The 19201-nt window shown below is 37.4% G+C and overlaps 1 protein-coding gene across 2 annotated transcripts in view; it reads right to left on the bottom strand.

The window, feature by feature from the left end:
- The window catches only part of STK33 (serine/threonine kinase 33), a gene marked incomplete at both ends in the record, with an annotated part of 69688 nt that overhangs the window by 9603 nt on the left and 40884 nt on the right, over positions 1-19201 (bottom strand). Inside the window, one exon of one of the 2 annotated variants that reach the window (XM_080817070.1) lies at positions 4782-4988. The exons of the other annotated variant lie outside the window; for it this stretch is intronic. Within the exon in view, the coding sequence (XP_080673196.1) occupies positions 4782-4988 (207 nt within the window). The remainder of the gene's footprint in view (positions 1-4781; positions 4989-19201) is intronic. 2 annotated transcript variants of the gene reach the window in all.

The following is a 19201-nucleotide window of genomic DNA, read 5'->3' as shown; positions in this document are numbered from 1 at the left end:
GCTAAGCTTGTGATGCAAACTAAGTCTACACAGAAGGTTCTAGTGGGAATAGAAGGGACAAAATCCTATGAATCCAAACTAGCAAATGGCATTATAAAAAGCATGGGTCAAAAACAACATGTCAGGATTCATGTTAGCCCAGTTATTTGTACCTGTATTAGTCATCTATTGCTGCAGTTACCTTACAGTGCTTGGGAGGTCCCCCAAGTCACCCCCAGGTTCATGATTCACTAGGAGGACTCAAAGGGCTCAGCACGTAGTTGTACTCACTGCTACAATTTATTACAGACCGCAGTTAGCAAAGGTAAAGGCACTTAAGGTGAAGTCCAGCAGAAACCAGGCTCAAGCTTCCAAGGGTCCTCTCTCAAGAGTCACATGGAATGTACTTAATTACCCCAGCAATGAGCTGTGACCACACATGTCAAATGTTGCCAACCACAGAAGGTCTTAGAGATGGAACCCTGGGTTTTTATTGGGAACTGGTCATGTTGGTGGTCTCTGCCCAGCACCTACCAAAATCCTGGACCCCCAGAAGAAAAGCGGGTTGCAGCATAAACTGTATTGTCTGCGCAGTTCTGGAAGAGTGGGCCATTCTTAATCAGATAATGATAGCAACCAAATCCAAGTTCTCAGAAGCCACCCAAGGGCCAACTTTGTAAATAGGCCTTTCCAAGGAGACCAGCTTAGGTCTGCTATGTTAACTCCTTTCTGTACAACTACATAACAAATGACTATAAAAGGCTCAGTTAGCTGTAGGGGTTGGCTAGACCAGAGTTCAGGTTTTGTCCTGGATTGAGGTCTGTTCCACAAATCTTCATAATTTCAGGAACTGTGGCTCCCCACAGGCATGTTCTTCTCAAAGCAGGTAGCAGAAATACGAGAGAGCAAGCTAAATCACATGAATGCTACTCATACTTACCTTTTAACATTCTATCAGCCAAAGTAAGTCATCTAGTTAAAACCAACATTAGTGGGATGAGAAAATATCCTTCGTTTACTCTAGTAGGGAGAACTGCAATGTCACATGGCAAAGGTTGTGAATGTACAAATCCCTTACAGAGAGGGGTTAAATAATTGGGAAAAATAATCTAATCTATCACAGTACGCTAGGGACCTCAAAAAACACAGAGAGCAAATGAGAGAGAGAGCAGCACCTCATGACCTTTGAAAATGATATTTCTTGGTTTATTCATACCCAAAAGGAGATATACCCAAAGGAGACTTGAAACTGACAGGGAAAAAAACATGAAACTTTTGTAATATTCTATGCACGTTCGTTAGCAATATAATAATAGAAGCAATAAAGGCTAACATTACGAAGTGCTTACCATGTCAAGAGTGTCACATGCATTATTTCACTTAATCCCTGATTGATACCATCATTATTCCCATTTTACAGATGAGGAACAGGAGGCCAAGAGGTTTGTACAAGGTCATAAAGTTTATAAGCAGTGAAGCCAGGATTTGAATACATGCAGCCTAGATCTGGAGCGTGTGCTTTTAACCATTATATTTTAAGTGCATGCCAGATTGCAAGGTTTCAATATTGGACTACAAAAGTATGCCAAAGTTGTGGAAGCACCACCAAATTTGCACATGATTCACATGGGCTCAGAAAACTAAGGTTTAATTTGTCAAGAGAAGAAAATTTTTATCCTACTCAACGAAAATACCAAGAAAACCTGACTCTTTCTCATAGAAATGTATTAACATACCACAGTTCAACTGTTTAATTTCAATGTTATTTAAATTCAAACGTTTCTTGTCTTTGAAGAACTGCTACATGAATACATTTCATTGATCAAAATAACTTTTCAAAGTTTCTAAGCAACCTTGAATTTCTACTTTCTATACGAAAGTATCTGCTTCATGTACCATCTCCTGTGACACTGTAAAGGCCATGTTTTCAGTGGAGAAAAAGGATCACAAAAGGAAACTATCAGAAAAATTTTCCATTTTCACTAAACAAGTACATTCAAGACTGTATTCAATAAATAATTTAACAATGATAAAGTATCTCCTTTATGAAGCAAGAATTCCATAATGTAAATATACATCTGGAATTTTTAGTCCCTCTCTCCATGGTTATGTGGAAGTGCATTTTAATTACCAGATATTCATTTCTCAGTTGTTTTTTGAGCTTAATAAATAATGAAAGTATTGTACTACTTATAAGAAATCACTAAGGACATAATGTTAAAAGGCATGTTCTTGCAATAAGCAATGGTCTGCCAAGCATCTCATTTGAAGATGAGTAAATGCTGTTTTAGGAGTTGAAGTCTTGGGTCTACTTGATAGAATAGATTAAGAACCCACTGTGGGGAATTTAGAGGGTTACTAAGGACATAAAACACTACTTAGATGTACTCAGCCTATAAAACACAAGATATACACAAGAGAACGTTTCTATCCTTAAAGATTCTATCCTTAAAGAACATGTCTAAATTAGGCTAAATTTTCATAATAAGAAAAATTAAAAAGGACATAGCCAAATGCCAACTATTGGAAGACAAGTCCGGAAGAGTGTAGTGTGATATCTTAGTCCAAGCATGAACAATGAGGAGAGGTAGACTGTATTTTTCCATCATGACCACAGCATTTGGAACTCAGGAATGGTGTGACAGAGGAAAATGCTCAGTTCAAGTGTTTGATTTATAACAAATCCTCACTTTCTTTGCTAGTCTTCCAAGAGCTCTGCCACTTAGCTAAAAAGCATGATTACCCTGGCTTGTTAAAAAAAACAAAATACAAAATCAGAGCTCTAAATGGGTTTATGAGATTCTTCAGAAGAGAGAACAGTGATACAATGGAAAACAGGAATTGCTGGCAGATTTCCACTTAAATTAAAGCCAAATTTCAAAATTTTTAATGGAAAAAGAATTTCCTTAATTTAGTAGGTATAAATTATTATAATATCCCATTAAATCATTCATATAATTTAATTTTAACAAACAAAATTTTCCTCATGGGAAATATTTTAATATTCAAAGAATAATTTTAGTAAAATTAAAACTTCACTCTTAAGAATATTAATTACAATATGAATCCTGCGTGGACTCAAGAGTAAATGGCAAGCTCTATTTTCAGTTATCACCTGAGAACTTTATACTCCGCTATTTACTACTGTTAATGAAGATTTGAAAGAAAAGAAGTAATTTCTTAGCACAAGCTCAGCTTCAATATAATTAGCAAAGTAACATACTTATAAAAACCCGTGAAAGAACTTAATATGTTAAATGTTAAATGTTAACAACTTCTGAAATGCTTGGCAGCTGTGTGTATTTTATATTGTTGAAAATAATACCCTAAAAACCCATGTTTGCATTCCTTATTGAATACTGTTTGATTTTTCTATTAGCTGACTTGGCATTTTATACATACATATTCAGATGCACACACACACACACACACACACCTTCTCACACATATGCACATGCAATGTATACATATATGCAGTTGATTCTTGAATAACATGGTGCGGTTGGGGCACTGACCCCCATACAGCTGAAAAATTTCATATAACTTTTGACCCCCCCCCCAACTTAACTACTAATAGCCTACCGTTGACTGAACCTTTCCAGTAACATTAGTAGCTTCTGAAGCATTTCAGAAGTTGTTAACAGACCAGAGAGGATAAAGGGAATGCAACATACTCATGTTTATACTATGGTAAATACTTGATTATTTCAAAATATCGGAGTCATTAAATGTTAAACTTATTATCTAGACATTTGCGATCAAGTAGATGAAGAAGTTCTCAACCGGTGAGTCAAAACCAACCAAGTCTCTTTCTGTAGGTTTCTGATGGACTTGTTAGCATGGGAGGGACGGACCAGTCATGCACCCTCCTGGGAGCAGCTCAGAACCAGCCCTCTGAGGCCTGAGCGGCACTCTGCCCACGCTACTCCTTAGAGAGCCAGAAAGTAACAGCTCCTCACGGGGTCGGGGCTGCCGTGAGGTGAACACAGCCCCCACCAGAGGGACACTCAATTATTAAAAAAGAATTCAAATATGTTCACTAGATTTCAAGATAAGAAAGAGAACAAGGTCACAGAAACATTTTCCATAAACATAGAAACAAAAGAAAGAAGGATTTGGGTAAATTGTTAGCATATCTACTTAGTAGAACACTATCTGGAATTAATCAAAATATTACTAAATTTTATTCACCAGAAAGAATAAAGCTCTATTCAGATCTAATAAGGCAAAATGATAAACCCATGTGAACAGTTTTAGTTATCATAAAATTGGAAACAAATAACTGGATAATGTAATAAATCTTTTTCTAGGTAATACATAAACCCATTCCAAACTGTAGAGCCTGGTAAAGCACAAATATTATTAATTTTGACCCGTTAGCCAAATATCACACACCATCTGTTTTTGTAAATAAAGTTTTGTTGGCACGTGGCCATGCTCATTCATTTGCTGTCTATGCCTATTTTCATCCTATGACATCAGAGTTGAGAAGTTGTGACACAGGCTATTATGACCCACAAGGCTAAAATATCTCCTCTGTTCCTTTATGGAAAAAGTTTGCAGACCCCTGCCCTCTATAATCACAGACCTTAAAATAAACATGTGGGCTACCGTGCTACATCATGATAGTCTGAAGGGAGGAGAGAACTTTGCTTGCTTTGTCCTGTAAGTCCTTCCTTACAAACTGACAACAACAAAAAAAGACAGCATTGCAAAAACTGCTCCAAGTGTTGTGAGAGTATTTTAAAGTTTGGAGAAATGGAACAATTGTTCTTCCTACTTGTTTTCTTGGTTCCTCCTACCTGTTTCTCCTCCTCTTCATCTGAGGTGCTACTGATATCCTGGGCGTTTCCTCTAGGGCTGCCGAGTTGGTAACCTTTCAGCTTTTCTTGAATGGACCAGTTGTCCTTTTGATCTGTCGTGTCTTCCTCATCACTTTCTGGGTTATTTTTCCACTCCTTCATCATTTCTAACACATTGGTTGGTCTTGCTGAAGAAAGTGTATTGCCCTAACATTAACAATGAATTTTTGGCATTAGAAACAGTTTAGAAAACTGAAAAATTTTTTACATCTTCTAGTAATACATTATACAAACTATAATGCTGAATAAACAGTGAAACTTCTGCTGCCCTTTGGAGCATTCCTCCTGTGCTGATGCAGCTCATGCCTCTTGACTGAGATCACATGCAACAGGTTAGGGTTGGGAGAAATATTCAGGTTTGAAGGAACAATGCAACATGCTCGTGCAAAGGACACTAGACATGGAAATTCCCTAGAATCCAAAGACCCTCTTATAGAGCAATTCTTAGAAAACCAACAGGGAAGCAGAAAGAATGAAAAATATTGCTCCCTGTCTAGTGGGCCCAACACTAAGGGCAAACTTATAGAACATCGAAATCTCCAGGTAGGAAAGCTAAACTCATTAAGTAGTTAAACACTGTGTCCAAGAACATAGGTGTTTGATTTGAAAGCTTTTTAGTGGACTGGAAGATTTAAATATAAAGTGGTCATGATTGTAACTGATTCAGCACACCGCTTTAATCCCCAATGTGACCACACCATACCAAAATTGACTGTTTTATATTAACAGTATTTTTCTCAAATATAATATTCCACTTAATGCCAAGAAATACATGAACACAGTCTCAAATGGCTCCTGCTAGAGTTGGTAGGCTTTAAATATTTCTGCTCCTCACTCAGACTACTATAGTAGAGAAAGTTTAGACACGTTTGGATCACATTTAGATTAAAATGGGAAGTTCAGGTGTGGGCTGTGGGCACAGCTATGAAGTGTTATGTTAATCTGGCATGTGGGTGGACTGAAGCATTAAGCATCAGTGACCCAGAACACTATGAAACAGAGCACTTTAAGGGCAGACATGTGAGTACACCATCGAGGGTCTGTAGACTTTAACATATTTGTGGTTAAAGACATAGACACACACTAAGTATATAATGGTAATAACTGAGGATCATTATGCAATTAATTCCTCGTGGTTCTCCTATTTCATCCTGTTATAAGAAATTCTATATTACCACTTTCATAGCATCTGGGTTTTGGTTACATTCAACCCATAGCATCCTCTACCCGTTTGCTCCCAGAACACCCTTACCATGCCTTCTGCTAACCCATAGCCTACGTTTCCTCCAAGGCTCAGTTTGAGAGTCAACTCTGTCAAGCATCCCAGAACTTTAAAAAATGTTGTCAACTTAAACTCAAAGGAAGTATAGATGGAGTCTCAGACCATAAAAGAGTATGTATTGTCTAGAATGGTAGTCTTTGATCTTCCTTCTGAGAGTTCTGACCTCCAGGGCTCTGCCAATAGTCCTGCTTGATCCCTAGGATCCATCTTGACTCTATTACACCTTTCTGGTTTCACCCTGACCTTTGACCCTAATTTTCATGTACTCACAATATCCAGGCTCCTGGAATGCAAATACACAAAACTCTGCCTCCACTTGATTCTTTCACTAGCAGACAGACAATCTAATATTGTCTATGCCTTTATTTCCAGTCCTCAGTTGCCCTTCCCTGGTAAACCTTCTATAAGGTAACTCTTTGAATACCATACTAGTCACTAATGATACTCACCTAACATTCCTTTCCACTAGAATTCTGCTTCCCCATGTCTTTTGGGATATGACTATGTGACTTATTTTGGCCAGTGAAATGTTATTGGAAATTGTATATATAATTTGGGGTGGAAACTATAAGAGACAGCATGCAATTTATCATGTTCCCTATTCCTACCTTAGTAACTATAGGAACATAGGGATGGAGCCTCCCTCAGCCTGGGTCCCTGAGTGAGGACAAAGTAAAATAAAGCCTCCTCCCCTCATCCCAGCTAATCTGCAAAGGAAGGCATCAAGACCACTGAGATTTGGGGGTCATTTGTTACCACAGCATAATTTAGCCCATCCGGGCATAAATAGCAAATTAAACATTCCATTCGGTAAGTCACTTCCAAAAATCCCTTAAAAAGAATGAGCCCACTGTGCAACCGACATACCCAACAAAATTGTAACTATTAATGAAATGCTGTCCCATTAGTACCCTGTGATAGCCTATTTGTTTAGGCAGTCCTTGCTTTGCACAGTCCTGATACACATGAATTTCAACCATCATGACTTAGTTAAATAATCGCAGTCCCCCAACAACACAGACCAAATTTCAGTCACTGCAGTATACTAACAATAATTACATAAAGTTCAAACTTCACTGCCAGCTCTTCAAGCCACAGTTACCATGTAAATTACAGATGTGCAATGTGATCAGTGACGAATCCTGTCACTTCTTTCACAGTCAGTTGGTGACGGGCCACCCAGCATCTGCTACTCACTTCACACACAGGCAGCAAAGTATGCAGTTGTGTTGCCTCCTTGCCTCCCCATCTGCCAGCTAAGATGAAAGTGCAGCAAATAAATGAAAGTGGTCGTGCTGGAAGTGAAATCCGAATCAAAGGTCAAGGGAGTAACAGAAGAAGTAGCTGACCTTGGAAACTCTGCTGCTGCCACCGTTTGAGAACCTAGATATGCAACCAAAGGAAGCTGGTGCAGGCAAACTCATGAACATAAAATGAGAGGAGAGTGGTGTGCAGAAAGGAGAGAGGCACCGCGGAGAAAGTGATGCCCACAAAGAAGGTGATATTTTTAAAAATTTTCAGAGATAATTCATGACATTGAAAGCACAAAGGATAAAATGTCAGAAGGTATCCAAACTTGGAGAATAGTATTAGAACTCACTAAAGTTTAAAAAAAGGTGCTCCCCTCTGTATTGTAAGTTACAGGACAAGGAGAAGAAGGTAAGCACTGTTTAAACTAATTTTGTTAAGTTTTTATTAAAAAAAAAAGACACTTTAGTTCTTAATATTTCTAATGTTTTAAATTATAATGCACTAAGAAAAATCAGTTTTTCTTTTCTTTCATTTTCTAAGTATTATAACCAACAGTTAGTTTTTATTATTTAACAAAAAATTTTAAAGGGCATGGAACAATTGTAATTTCCCCCAATGATTATTAAGATCCTGTTGCTGTTTCAAACTCCATTGTTATTTTTATGGTCCTGTGCTACTATACAAAGGCAAGGATTCACCGTATTATCTTGAATCTGCATCTCTAGCAATCTTTCAAATGCACTTAATACACATACGAGTTTGATGACTGATCCTCTATATGCCCATAGTAGAGTGCCTTTGTACTCAAAGAAATGACCCTATTTCTCACTCCAAAGAGATTGTGAAGAAGAGAAAGGATTCAGAATAGGACATTATCCCCCCAGAAACACCCAACTACTTGGAAATCTTTTAACACTTTCCGCCCTACATTCATGTGTGATATCAAACAGCACAAATGGTGATCTCAATTCCAGACTTTCCCTCAAGTCCAGTCAATAATTACTAGACTACCCCCTTCTTCCTTGCCAGCAGCTGGAGGAGGAGTTGTATCAAACACTTGGACTGACCAATGAATAAGTGCGCCAGGGCTATGTGTCATGATCCTTCTAGGTTCAACAGAAATTCCAAATGAACCAACAAAAACGGGCAGAATTCTTAGGGCAGACACTGTAAAGTGTATGTCATTTCACTATCAGGACACTAACCTCTGAATTCCCTTTACTGGCTGTAATAAGGGGTCAAATACTGAACTCATCAACTGTGAAGTAGTAAATGGCAAGATGGCAACAGTAACAGGTCAATAATCTGAGGCTTTCAGAAGTAGAACACCAACCTTCTGGTTACTAAACTTCTACTTGGTTAACTAACAGAGAGTTGAGACTGTTTTATTTTGAAAAATGGAAAAATGAACACTTATGGAGAAGCATTGACAAAAAACTAAGATTTGACTTAATACCTTAGTATTAGGTGGAGACAAAAATTGGAGACCTAAACATATGTCCCTATTTAACATACTTTGTCTGTCAAGGACTGTGACTATCATAATTTTATAAACAATAAGTGTTTAATGAGTAGCTTTGAATGCATGAATGAATTATATTTATGAGCTGGGGTGAGTAGTATGAAACATAAAGTTGGCAAAGCTAGGGACGCCTGGGTGACTCAGTTGGTTAAGTGTCTGTCAGGTCAGGATCCCGGAGTCCTGGGAATGAGTACCATCTGGGCTCCCTGCTCAGTGGAGAGCCTGCTTCTCCGTCCCCCTCTGCCTTTCCCCACTGCTTGTGCTCCCTCTCTCTCTTTTGTCAAATAAATAAATAAAATTGTTTTTTTTAAAAAATGACAAAGCTAAAAGGAAACATCCTAGGTCTTCAGCTTCTGGTCATCATTTCTACTTTTTGTAAATAACCAGAACTCTATTTATAATGTTCCTAAGAATAAGCTTGTGTTTTTTGTTTGTTTGTTTTCTTGTTTTTGGGGGGGGGGTTGTTTTGTTTGTTTGTTACTTGAGTACAGTTGAGACCTGGACATTCTAGGTCTTTACCTTCTGGCCATCATTTCTACTTTTTATAAATAGCCAGAACTCTTTATTTTATAATGTTCCAAAGAATAAGTTTGTGTTTTTTTTACTTGGGTATAGTTGATACTTAGGAATAAAATTTTTTCAATAGGAAAATGGAATAGTAACTTTGTAAAATAAATAAATAAATAGATGCCAAACTTCACAAAATTAACAAAACCCAAATCAAAACAATGAGATACCAATCTTCACTTAACAGATGGACATAAATTTAAGTTTGGTAATACTCTGTGTTGGTGAGGGTGTGGGCAAACAGGCTTTCTTATTTGCTTGCTTTCTGTGGGAAGGTAAATTAGCAATAACCTATCAAAATATATAATACCACCCTCTCTGACCAGTAAGTCCACTGTTAAGAATTTATCTGATAACATAGCATGCAAACATATATTTATAAGAACATTGGTTGCACTACTGTAATAGAAACAATCTGAAATGATTTAAATGTTCCATATTCATAGGGGAGTACTTAGAAAATAATAGTATATCCATAATTTGGGATCCAATGCTGCTTTTTAAAAAATAAAGAAATCTTTCCAAAATATTTTAGGTAGAAAAGAATAGCTTGCATAAAATGAATCCTATTCAGGGAGGAGTCAAGACGGCAGAGAAGTAGCAGGCTGAGACGACATAAGGTAGCAGGAGATCAGCTAGATAGCTTATCAAACCATTGTGAACACCTAAAAATCCAAGGTTGAAGAGAAGAAGAGCAACAATTCTAGAAACAGAAAATTGACCACTTTCTGAAAGGTAGGACCAGCGGAGAAGTGAATCCAAAGCGATAGGAAGATAGACCGTGGGGGGGGCCAGCTCCCAGCAAGCAGTGGAGCAACAGAGGACTAAATCAGGACTTTCAAAAGTCTGTCCCACTGAGGGACATCGCTCCAGATGCTAAACCGGGGTGAAGCCCATGCGGGGTCAGCATGGCCCCAGGTCCTACAGGGTCACAGAAGGATCGGGGGTGTCTGAGTGTCGCAGAGCTCACAGGTATTAGAGTGGGGAAGCCGGCTACAAAGACGAAACTGAGGAGTGAGCTCTCAGCTCCGGGTTACCTTGAACCGGTCACAGACTGGGTGAGCTCGGAGCGCAGCTGGAGACCAAGGAGACAGGAGTGATTGAGCGCTTTTCTCTGAGGGCGCACTGAGGAGTGGAGCCCTGAACTCTCGGCTCCTCTGGGCCAGAGATTGGGAGGCCACCATTTTCATTCCTGTCCTCCGGAACTCTATGGAAAGCGTTCAGGGAACAGAAGGTCCCAAAAGCGAACCCAAGCGGATTACTTAGCCTGGCCCCTGGTAAAGGCGGTGCAATTCCGCCTCGGGCAAAGACACTTGAGAATCACTACAACGGGCCCCTCCCCCAGAAGATCAACAAGAAATCCAGCCAAGACCAAGTTCACTTACCAAGGAGAACAGCGGAATTCCAGAGGAGGAGAAAGCAAAGCATGAAATTCATGGCTTTCTCCCCATGATTCTTAAGTCTTTCAGTTAATTTAATTTTTTTAATTTTATTTTTTTCTTCTGCTAAATTTTTTTAAACTTTTAACCTTTCCTCTTTTAACATTTTTAATGAGTTTATCTTAACAATAACTTTCATTAAAAAAAAATAATAATCTCTTTTGAACCTTCATTATTATACTCATATTTTATCCTTCATTGTATCTAACTTTATTTTTTTCATCCATATAGTTTTTTCTTCTAAAAAATTTGGGGCACAACTTCTTCTAATAGATCAAAATATACCCTAAATCTAGGTCCGGGCTTGTTCTAGTCTCTAGCCCGAGCAAATTCTCTCCACTTTCTTTTTCTTTATTCTCCCAATCAACTTACTTTATCAACTCCTTTTTTAGAAATAAAAAAATTTTTTTTTCATCTTTATAGGCATATTCCATCCCTTCATTGTGTTTACCCTTATATATGTTTTTCATTCTTTAAAATGTGGGGAGGTAGTTTCTTCTAAGAGACCAAAATACTCCCAAAATTAAGTGGGTAACCCTGTTCTAGTCACCAGTCTAATATATATATATTTTTCTTTTTTATATTTTTTCTTTATTTGTCTTCTTTTTAAATTTTTTTTTCTGAACTTCTTTTTATCCCCTTTCTCCCTCCCCCCACGATTTGGGGTCTCTTCTGATTTGGTTAAAGTGCATTTTCCTGGGGTCTTTGCAAACCTTTTAGTGTTTTATTTGCTCCTTCATATATTTTAATCTGGACAAAATGACAAGGTGGAAAAACTCATCACAAAAAAAAGAAGAAGAGGCAGTACCGAAGGCTAGGGACCTAATTAATACGGACATTGGTAATATGTGAGATCTAGAGTTCAGAATGACGATTCTCAACATTCTAGCTGGGCTTGAAAAAGGCATGAGAGATATTAGAGAAACCCTCTCTGGAGAGATAAAAGCCCTTTCTGGAGAAATAAAAGAACTAAAATCTAACCAAGTTGAAATCAAAAAAAGCTATTATTGAGGTGCAATCAAAAATGGAGGCTCTTACTGCTAGGATAAATGAGGCAGAAGAAAGAATTAATGATATAGAAGACCAAATGACAGAGAATAAAGAAGCTGAGCAAAAGAGAGACAAACAAATACTGGACCACGAGGGGAGAATTCGAGAGATAAGTGATACCATAAGATGAAACAAATATTAGAATAATTGGGATCCCAGAAGAAGAAGAAAGAGAGAGGGGAGCAGAAGGTATATTGGAGAGAATTATTGGAGAGAATTTCCCTAATATGGCAAAGGGAACAAGCATCAAAATCCAGGAGGTGCAGAGAACCCCCCTCAAAATCAACAACAATAGGTCCACACCCCATCACCTAATAGTAAAATTTACAAGTCTTAGCGACAAAGAGAAAATCCTGAAAGCAGCCCTGGAAAAGAAGTCTGTAACATACAATGGTAAAAATATTAGATTGGCAGCAGACTTATCCAAAGAGACCTGGCAGGCCAGAAAGAACTGGCATGATATATTCAGAGCACTAAACGAGAAAAACATGCAGCCAAGAATACTATATCCAGCTAGGCTATCATTGAAAATAGAAGGAGAGATAAAAAGCTTCCAGGACAAACAAAAACTGAAAGAATTTGCAAACACCAAACCAGTTCTACAGGAAATATTGAAAGGGGTCCTCTAAGCAAAGAGAGAGCCTAAAAGTAGTAGATCAGAAAGGAACAGAGACAATATATAGTAACAGTCACCTTACAGGCAATACAATGACACTAAATTTATATCTCTCAATAGTTACCCTGAATGTTAATGGGCTAAATGCCCCAATCAAAAGACACAGGGGATCAGAATGGATTAAAAAAACAAAACCCATCAATATGCTGCCTACAAGAAACTCATTTTAGACCTGAAGACACCTCCAGATTTAAAGTGAGGGGGTAGAAAACAATGTACCATGCTAATGGACATCAGAAGAAAGCTGGGGTGGCAATCCTTATATCAGATCAATTAGATTTTAAGCCAAAGACTATAATAAGAGATGAAGAAGGACACTATATCATACTCAAAGGGTCTGTACAACAAGATCATCTAACAATTTTAAAAATCTATGCCCCTAACATGGGAGCAGCCAACTATATAAACCAATTAATAACAAAATCAAAGAAACACATCGACAATAATACAATAATAGCAGGGGACTTTAACACTCCCCTCACTGAAATGGACAGATCATCCAAGCAAAAGATCAACAAGGAAATAAAGGCCTTAAATGACACACTGGACCAGATGGACATCACAGATATGTTCAGAACATTTCATCCCAAAGCAACAGAATATACATTCTTCTCTAGTGCACATGGAACATTCTCCAGAATAGATCACATCCTGTGTCATAAATCAGGTCTCAACTGGTATCAAAAGACTGGGATCATTCCCTGCATATTTTCAGACCACAATGCTCTGAAGCTAGAACTCAATCACAAGAGGAAATTTGGAAAGAACCCAAATACATGGAGACTAAAGAGCATCCTTCTAAAGAATGAATGGGTCAACCAGAAAATTAAGGACGAATTGAAAAAATTCGTGGAAACAAATGATAATGAAAACACAACGGTTTAAAATCTGTGGGACACAGCAAAGGCAGTCCTGAGAGGAAAATATATAGCAGTACAAGCCTTTCTCAAGAAACAAGAAAGGTCTCAAATGCACAACCTAACCCTACACCTAAAGGAGCTGGAGAAAGAACAACAAAGAAAGCCTAAACCCAGCAGGAGAAGAGAAATAATAAAGATCAGAGCAGAAATCAATGAAATAGAAACCAAAAAAACAATAGAACAAATCAACAAAAGTAGGAGCTTGTTCTTTGAAAGAATTAATAAGATTGACAAACCCCTGGCCAGACTTATCAAAAATAAAAGAGAAAGGATGCAAATAAATAAAATCATGAGTGAAAGAGGAGAGACCACAACCAACACCAAAGAAATACAAACAATTATAAGAACATATTGTGAGCAACTATACACTAGAAATTTGACAATCTGGAAGAAATGGATGCATTCCTAGAGACATATAAACTACCACAACTGAACCAGGAAGAAATAGAAAACCTGAACAGACCCATAACCAGTAAGGAGATTGAAAGAGTCATCAAAAATCTCCAAACAAACAAAAGCCCAGGGCCAGATAGCTTCCCAGGGGAATTCTACCAAACATTTAAAGAAGAATTAATTCCTATTCTCCTGAAACCATTCCAAAAAATAGAAATGGCAGGAAAACTTTCAAACTCATTTTATGAGGCCAGCATCACCTTGATCCCAAAACCAGACAAGGATCCCATCAAAAAAGAGAATTACAGACCAATATCCTTGATGAACACAGATACGAAAATTCTCACCACAATACTAGCCAATAGGATCCAACAGTACATTAAAAGGATTATTCACCACGACCAAGTGGGATTTATTCCAGGGCTGCAAGGTTGGTTCAACATCTGCAAATCAATCAATGTGATACATTAATAAAAGAAAGAACAAGAACCATATGATACTCTCAATAGATGCTGAAAAGCATTCGACAAAATACAGCATCCCTTCCTGATCAAAACTCTTCAAAGTGTAGGGATAGAGGGCACGTACCTCAATATTATCAAAGCCATCTATGAAAACCCCACCGCAAATATCATTCTCAATGGTGAAAAACTGATAGCTTTTCCACTAAGGTCAGGAACACGGCAGGGATGTCCATTATCACCACTGCTATTCAACATAGCACTAGAGGTCCTAGCCTCAGCAATCAGACAACAAAAAGAAATTAAAGGCATCCAAATTGACAAGGAAGAAGTCAAACTATCACTCTTTGCAGATGATATGATACTATATGTGGAAAACCCAAAAGACTCCACTCCAAAACTGCTAGAACTTGATTTTATATCCTGACACAGTAAAGTGTCAGGATATAAAATCAATGCACAGAAGTCAGTTGCATTTCTCTACACCAACAACAAAACAGAAGAAAGAGAAATTAAGGAGTCAATCCCATTTACAATTGCACCCAAATCCATAAGATACCTAGGAATAAATCTAACCAAAGAGGCAAAGAATCTATACTCAGAAAACTATAAAGTATTCATGAAAGAAATTGAGGAAGACACAAAGAAATGGAAAAATGTTCCATGCTCCTGGATTGGAAGAACAAATATTGTGAAAATGTCTATGCTACCTAAAGCAATCTACACATTTAATGCAATCCCTATCAAAACACCATCAATTTTTTTCAAAGAAATGGAACAAATAATCCTAGAATTTATATGGAACCAGAAAAGACCTCAAATAGCCAAAGGAATATTGAAAAAGAAAGCCAAAGTTGGTGGCATCACAATTCCGGACTTCAAGCTCTACTACAAAGCTGTCATCATCAAGACAGTATGGTACTGGCACAAAAACAGACACGTAGATCAATGGAACAGAATAGAGAGTCCAGAAATAGACCCTCAACTCTATGGTCAACTAATCTTCGACAAAGCAGGAAAGAATGTCCAATGGAAAAAAGACAGTCTGTTTAATAAATGGTGTTGGGAAATTTGGACAGTCACATGCAGAAAAATGAAATTGAAACATTTCCTTACACCACACACGAAAATAGACTCAAAATGGATGAAGGACCTTAATGTGAGAAAGGAATCCATCAAAATCCTTGAGGAGAACACAGGCAGCAACCTCTTCGACCTCAGCCACAGCAACTTCTTCCTAGGAACATCGCCAAAGGCAAGGGAAGCAAGGGCAAAAATGAACTATTGGGATTTCATCAAGATCAAAAGCTTTTGCACAGCAAAGGAAACAGTCAACAAAACTAAAAGACAACTGACAGAATGGGAGAAGATATTTGCAAATGACATATCAGATAAAGGGCTGGTATGCAAAATCTATAAAGAACTTATGAAATTCCACACCCGAAGAACAAATAATCCAATCAAGAAATGGGCAGAGGACATGAACAGACATTTCTGCAAAGAAGACATCCAGATGGCCAAAAGACACATGAAAAAGTGCTCCACATCACTCGGCCTCAGGGAAATACAAATCAAAACCATAATGAGATACCACCTCACACCAGTCAGAATGGCTAAAATTAACAAGTCAGGAAATGACAGATGCTGGCGAGGATGCGGAGACAGGGGAATCCTCCTACACTGTTGGTGGGAATGCAAGCTGGTGCAACCACTCTGGAAAACAGCATGGAGGTTCCTCAAAAAGTTGAAAATAGAGCTACCTTATGACCCAGCAATTGCACTACTGGGTATTTACCCTAAAGATACAAACGTAGTGATCCGAAGGGGCATGTGCACCCAAATGTTTATAGCAGCAATGTCCACTATAGCCAAACTATGGAAAGAACCTAGATGTCCATCAACAGATGAATGGATAAAGAAGAGATGGTGTATATATATAATGGAATACTACGCAGCTATAAAAACAAATGAAATCTTGCCATTTGCAAAGATGTGGATGGAACTAGAGGGTATTATGCTTAGCAAAATAAGACAGTCGGAGAAAGACAACTATCTTATGATCTCCCTGATATGAGGAAGTGGAGATGCAACGTAGGGGGTTTGGGGGGTCGGAAAAGAATAAATGAAACAAGATGGGATCGGGAGGGAGACAAACCATAAGAGACTCTTAATCTCACAAAACAAACTGAGGGTTGCTAAGGGGAGGGGGGTGGGGAGAGGGGGGTGGGGCTATGGACATTAGGGAAGGTATGTGCTATGGTGAGTGCTGTGAAGTGTGTAAACCTGATGGTTCACAGACCTGTACCCCTGGGGATAAAAATACACTGTATGTTTATAAAAAAATAAAAAATAAAATTAAAAAAATGAACCCTATTGTGTAAGGTATATACATCAGAATGCGTAGAATTTTTTTTTTTTTAAGGAATGCATAGAGACTTAACAAAGGCTATCTTTAGTAAGAGGGAATGAGGGACTGGAGGAAGAAAAGTTATTTTTCCTTTTTTGTTTACCATTTAAATCACTTCCATGTGTAATCTCAGCTATTACCTTTATATGACTAGTAATTAATGTACCTTACAGTAGGAAAAGAAACAATGTAAGTTGCAGATACCCACATGAACTAAAAGGACCCAGTAAAACCACCAAACTGATCCTAATGGGACTCGATGAGTGCTAGGCAGAAGCATATCAAGATAATAATGACCACTGAAGTAAGCCACTGCATGCCACTTCAAAATTTTTCCTAAAAGTCATCTCAGTGATTTTCTTTGATAAGTGTAGCAACTATACGAATATACAAGGTTAGTGTTGATATTCCTATTCTTCAGGGGAAGCAGCCTGAGAAGTGTAGTCACTTACCTCGTTCCAGAAGTGTATTTCCAACTGCTTGCCAAGAATTTCTAGCTAGAGGTGTTGTGGAGTCTTCAGTACTATATTGTATATTCAAAAGTTGCTAAGACATATCTTAAAAGTTCCCATCAAAAGAAAAAAATTATAACCATGTGAGCTGATGGATGTTTTAACTAAACTAATTGTGGTAATCATTTCACAATACATACATATGTCAAACCATTATGTTGTACACCTGAAATTTATACAATGTTATACATCACTTATATCTCAATAAAGCTGGAAAAATAAAAACAAACTCAATATATCCCAAATGAACATTCTTCAAACTGTGTACACCTGGCTGTACATGAAGGCTTTCAAAAAGATGTGTGGGCAAGGATGGAGTCTGCAGGGAATCCATTTCGAGACCCTCAATTCCCAGTGATCTATTCTTTTTCAAAAGTCATCTCCTTGAGCAAGGATTTGCAGTAATCCTTTCCACGTTCTTTTTCTTAAGTCATTTTCTTCCAATTCTTGTTATTGTATATATATTTATTTGTGTGCCACAGAGCACTCATTTATCTAAAATAATGAACTCCTACAAATCAATAAGTAAAAGACATAAAACCAAATAGAAAAATGGAGGGGCATGGGGAAGACCTGAACAGCCATTTCACAAAAGAAGATATCCAAAAATCAATAAGCATAAATAAAGATGACCAGTTTCATCTGTCATTCAGGAAATGCAGATTAAAGCCACAATGAGATGCTATTACATATCTACCAGAGTATCTAGATTAAAGATAATGACAATGCAAGCATTGAAGAAGATGGGGAGCAAAACTAGAACTCACACATCACTGGTGAATGGTACAATCACTCTGGAAAATGGAACAATGGAACTTTCTGGTTGGGGATGGAAATGTTCCATATTTTGTTCTGGCTGGTAGTTACACAAATACATACATATATAAAGATTCATCAGGCTATATACTTAAAATTTGTATATTTTAGAATGAGTAGATTATAATTTAACAAAACTATGATGATTTTAAAGATAAATTTCATAGCCTCAGATATATTACTACATGCAGTTTAATCACTTTCACTACTATACAATATTCCATTGTTAGACCACACCACAATTTACTCATTTTTAAGTCTTTTTCAATGTCTTCCAATAAAATTTCATAACTTTAGCCAAAGAGGTCTTAGGAATCTTATGTTAGATTTCTGGATATCTTATATTCTTGGATACTGCTTTACAAGTCTTCATTTTTATTACATTTTCTATTGTTGGTTGCTTGTGAGTAGAAATGTAATTGAACATTGTATACCAATTTTTCTTCCCAGCTCTATTGAAATATAATTGACATGTAACAACATGGTGTAAGTTTAAGGTGTACATGTGTTGATTTGATACACTTCTATACTGATATATGCTGACCCTGGAACAATATGGGTTTGAGCTGTGCAGGTCCACTTATATGCAGATTTTTTTCAGTAAATACAGTAGGTTACTATAAACGTATTTTCTCTTATGATTTTCTCAATAACATTTTCTTTTCTCTCACTTTATTATGAAAATATAGCACATAGTACATATAACATAAAAATATTTGTTAATTGACTGTTCATGTCATCAGCAAGGCTTTAGTCAACAGTCTGGTATTAGTAGTTAAATTTCTGGGGAGTCAACTGCACAGGGGGTCAGCACCCCTAACCTCTATGCTGTTCAAGGGTTAACTATATATCAATAATAAATCCAGCTATCTTACTCAGCTTTCCTATTATTTCAAATAATGTGTCTAATAATTTGTATATTACGATAAATAATATGTTTTATTTCTGCTTTCCAATTCCCATGTCTTTAATGCTTTTCCTTGTCTCAAGTTAACTAAAAACCACAATCTTGGAAAAAAATATTGAAAGCTGACTTCCTTTGACTACTGCTTTATTTTATTTTA

The sequence above is a fragment of the Martes martes genome (genome assembly GCF_963455335.1).
Source record: "Martes martes genome assembly, chromosome: 10".
NCBI classification, from domain to species: Eukaryota; Metazoa; Chordata; class Mammalia; order Carnivora; family Mustelidae; genus Martes; species Martes martes.
Note: the sequence above shows the minus strand (reverse complement) of the source record. Positions and strands in the feature narration are given on the sequence as shown.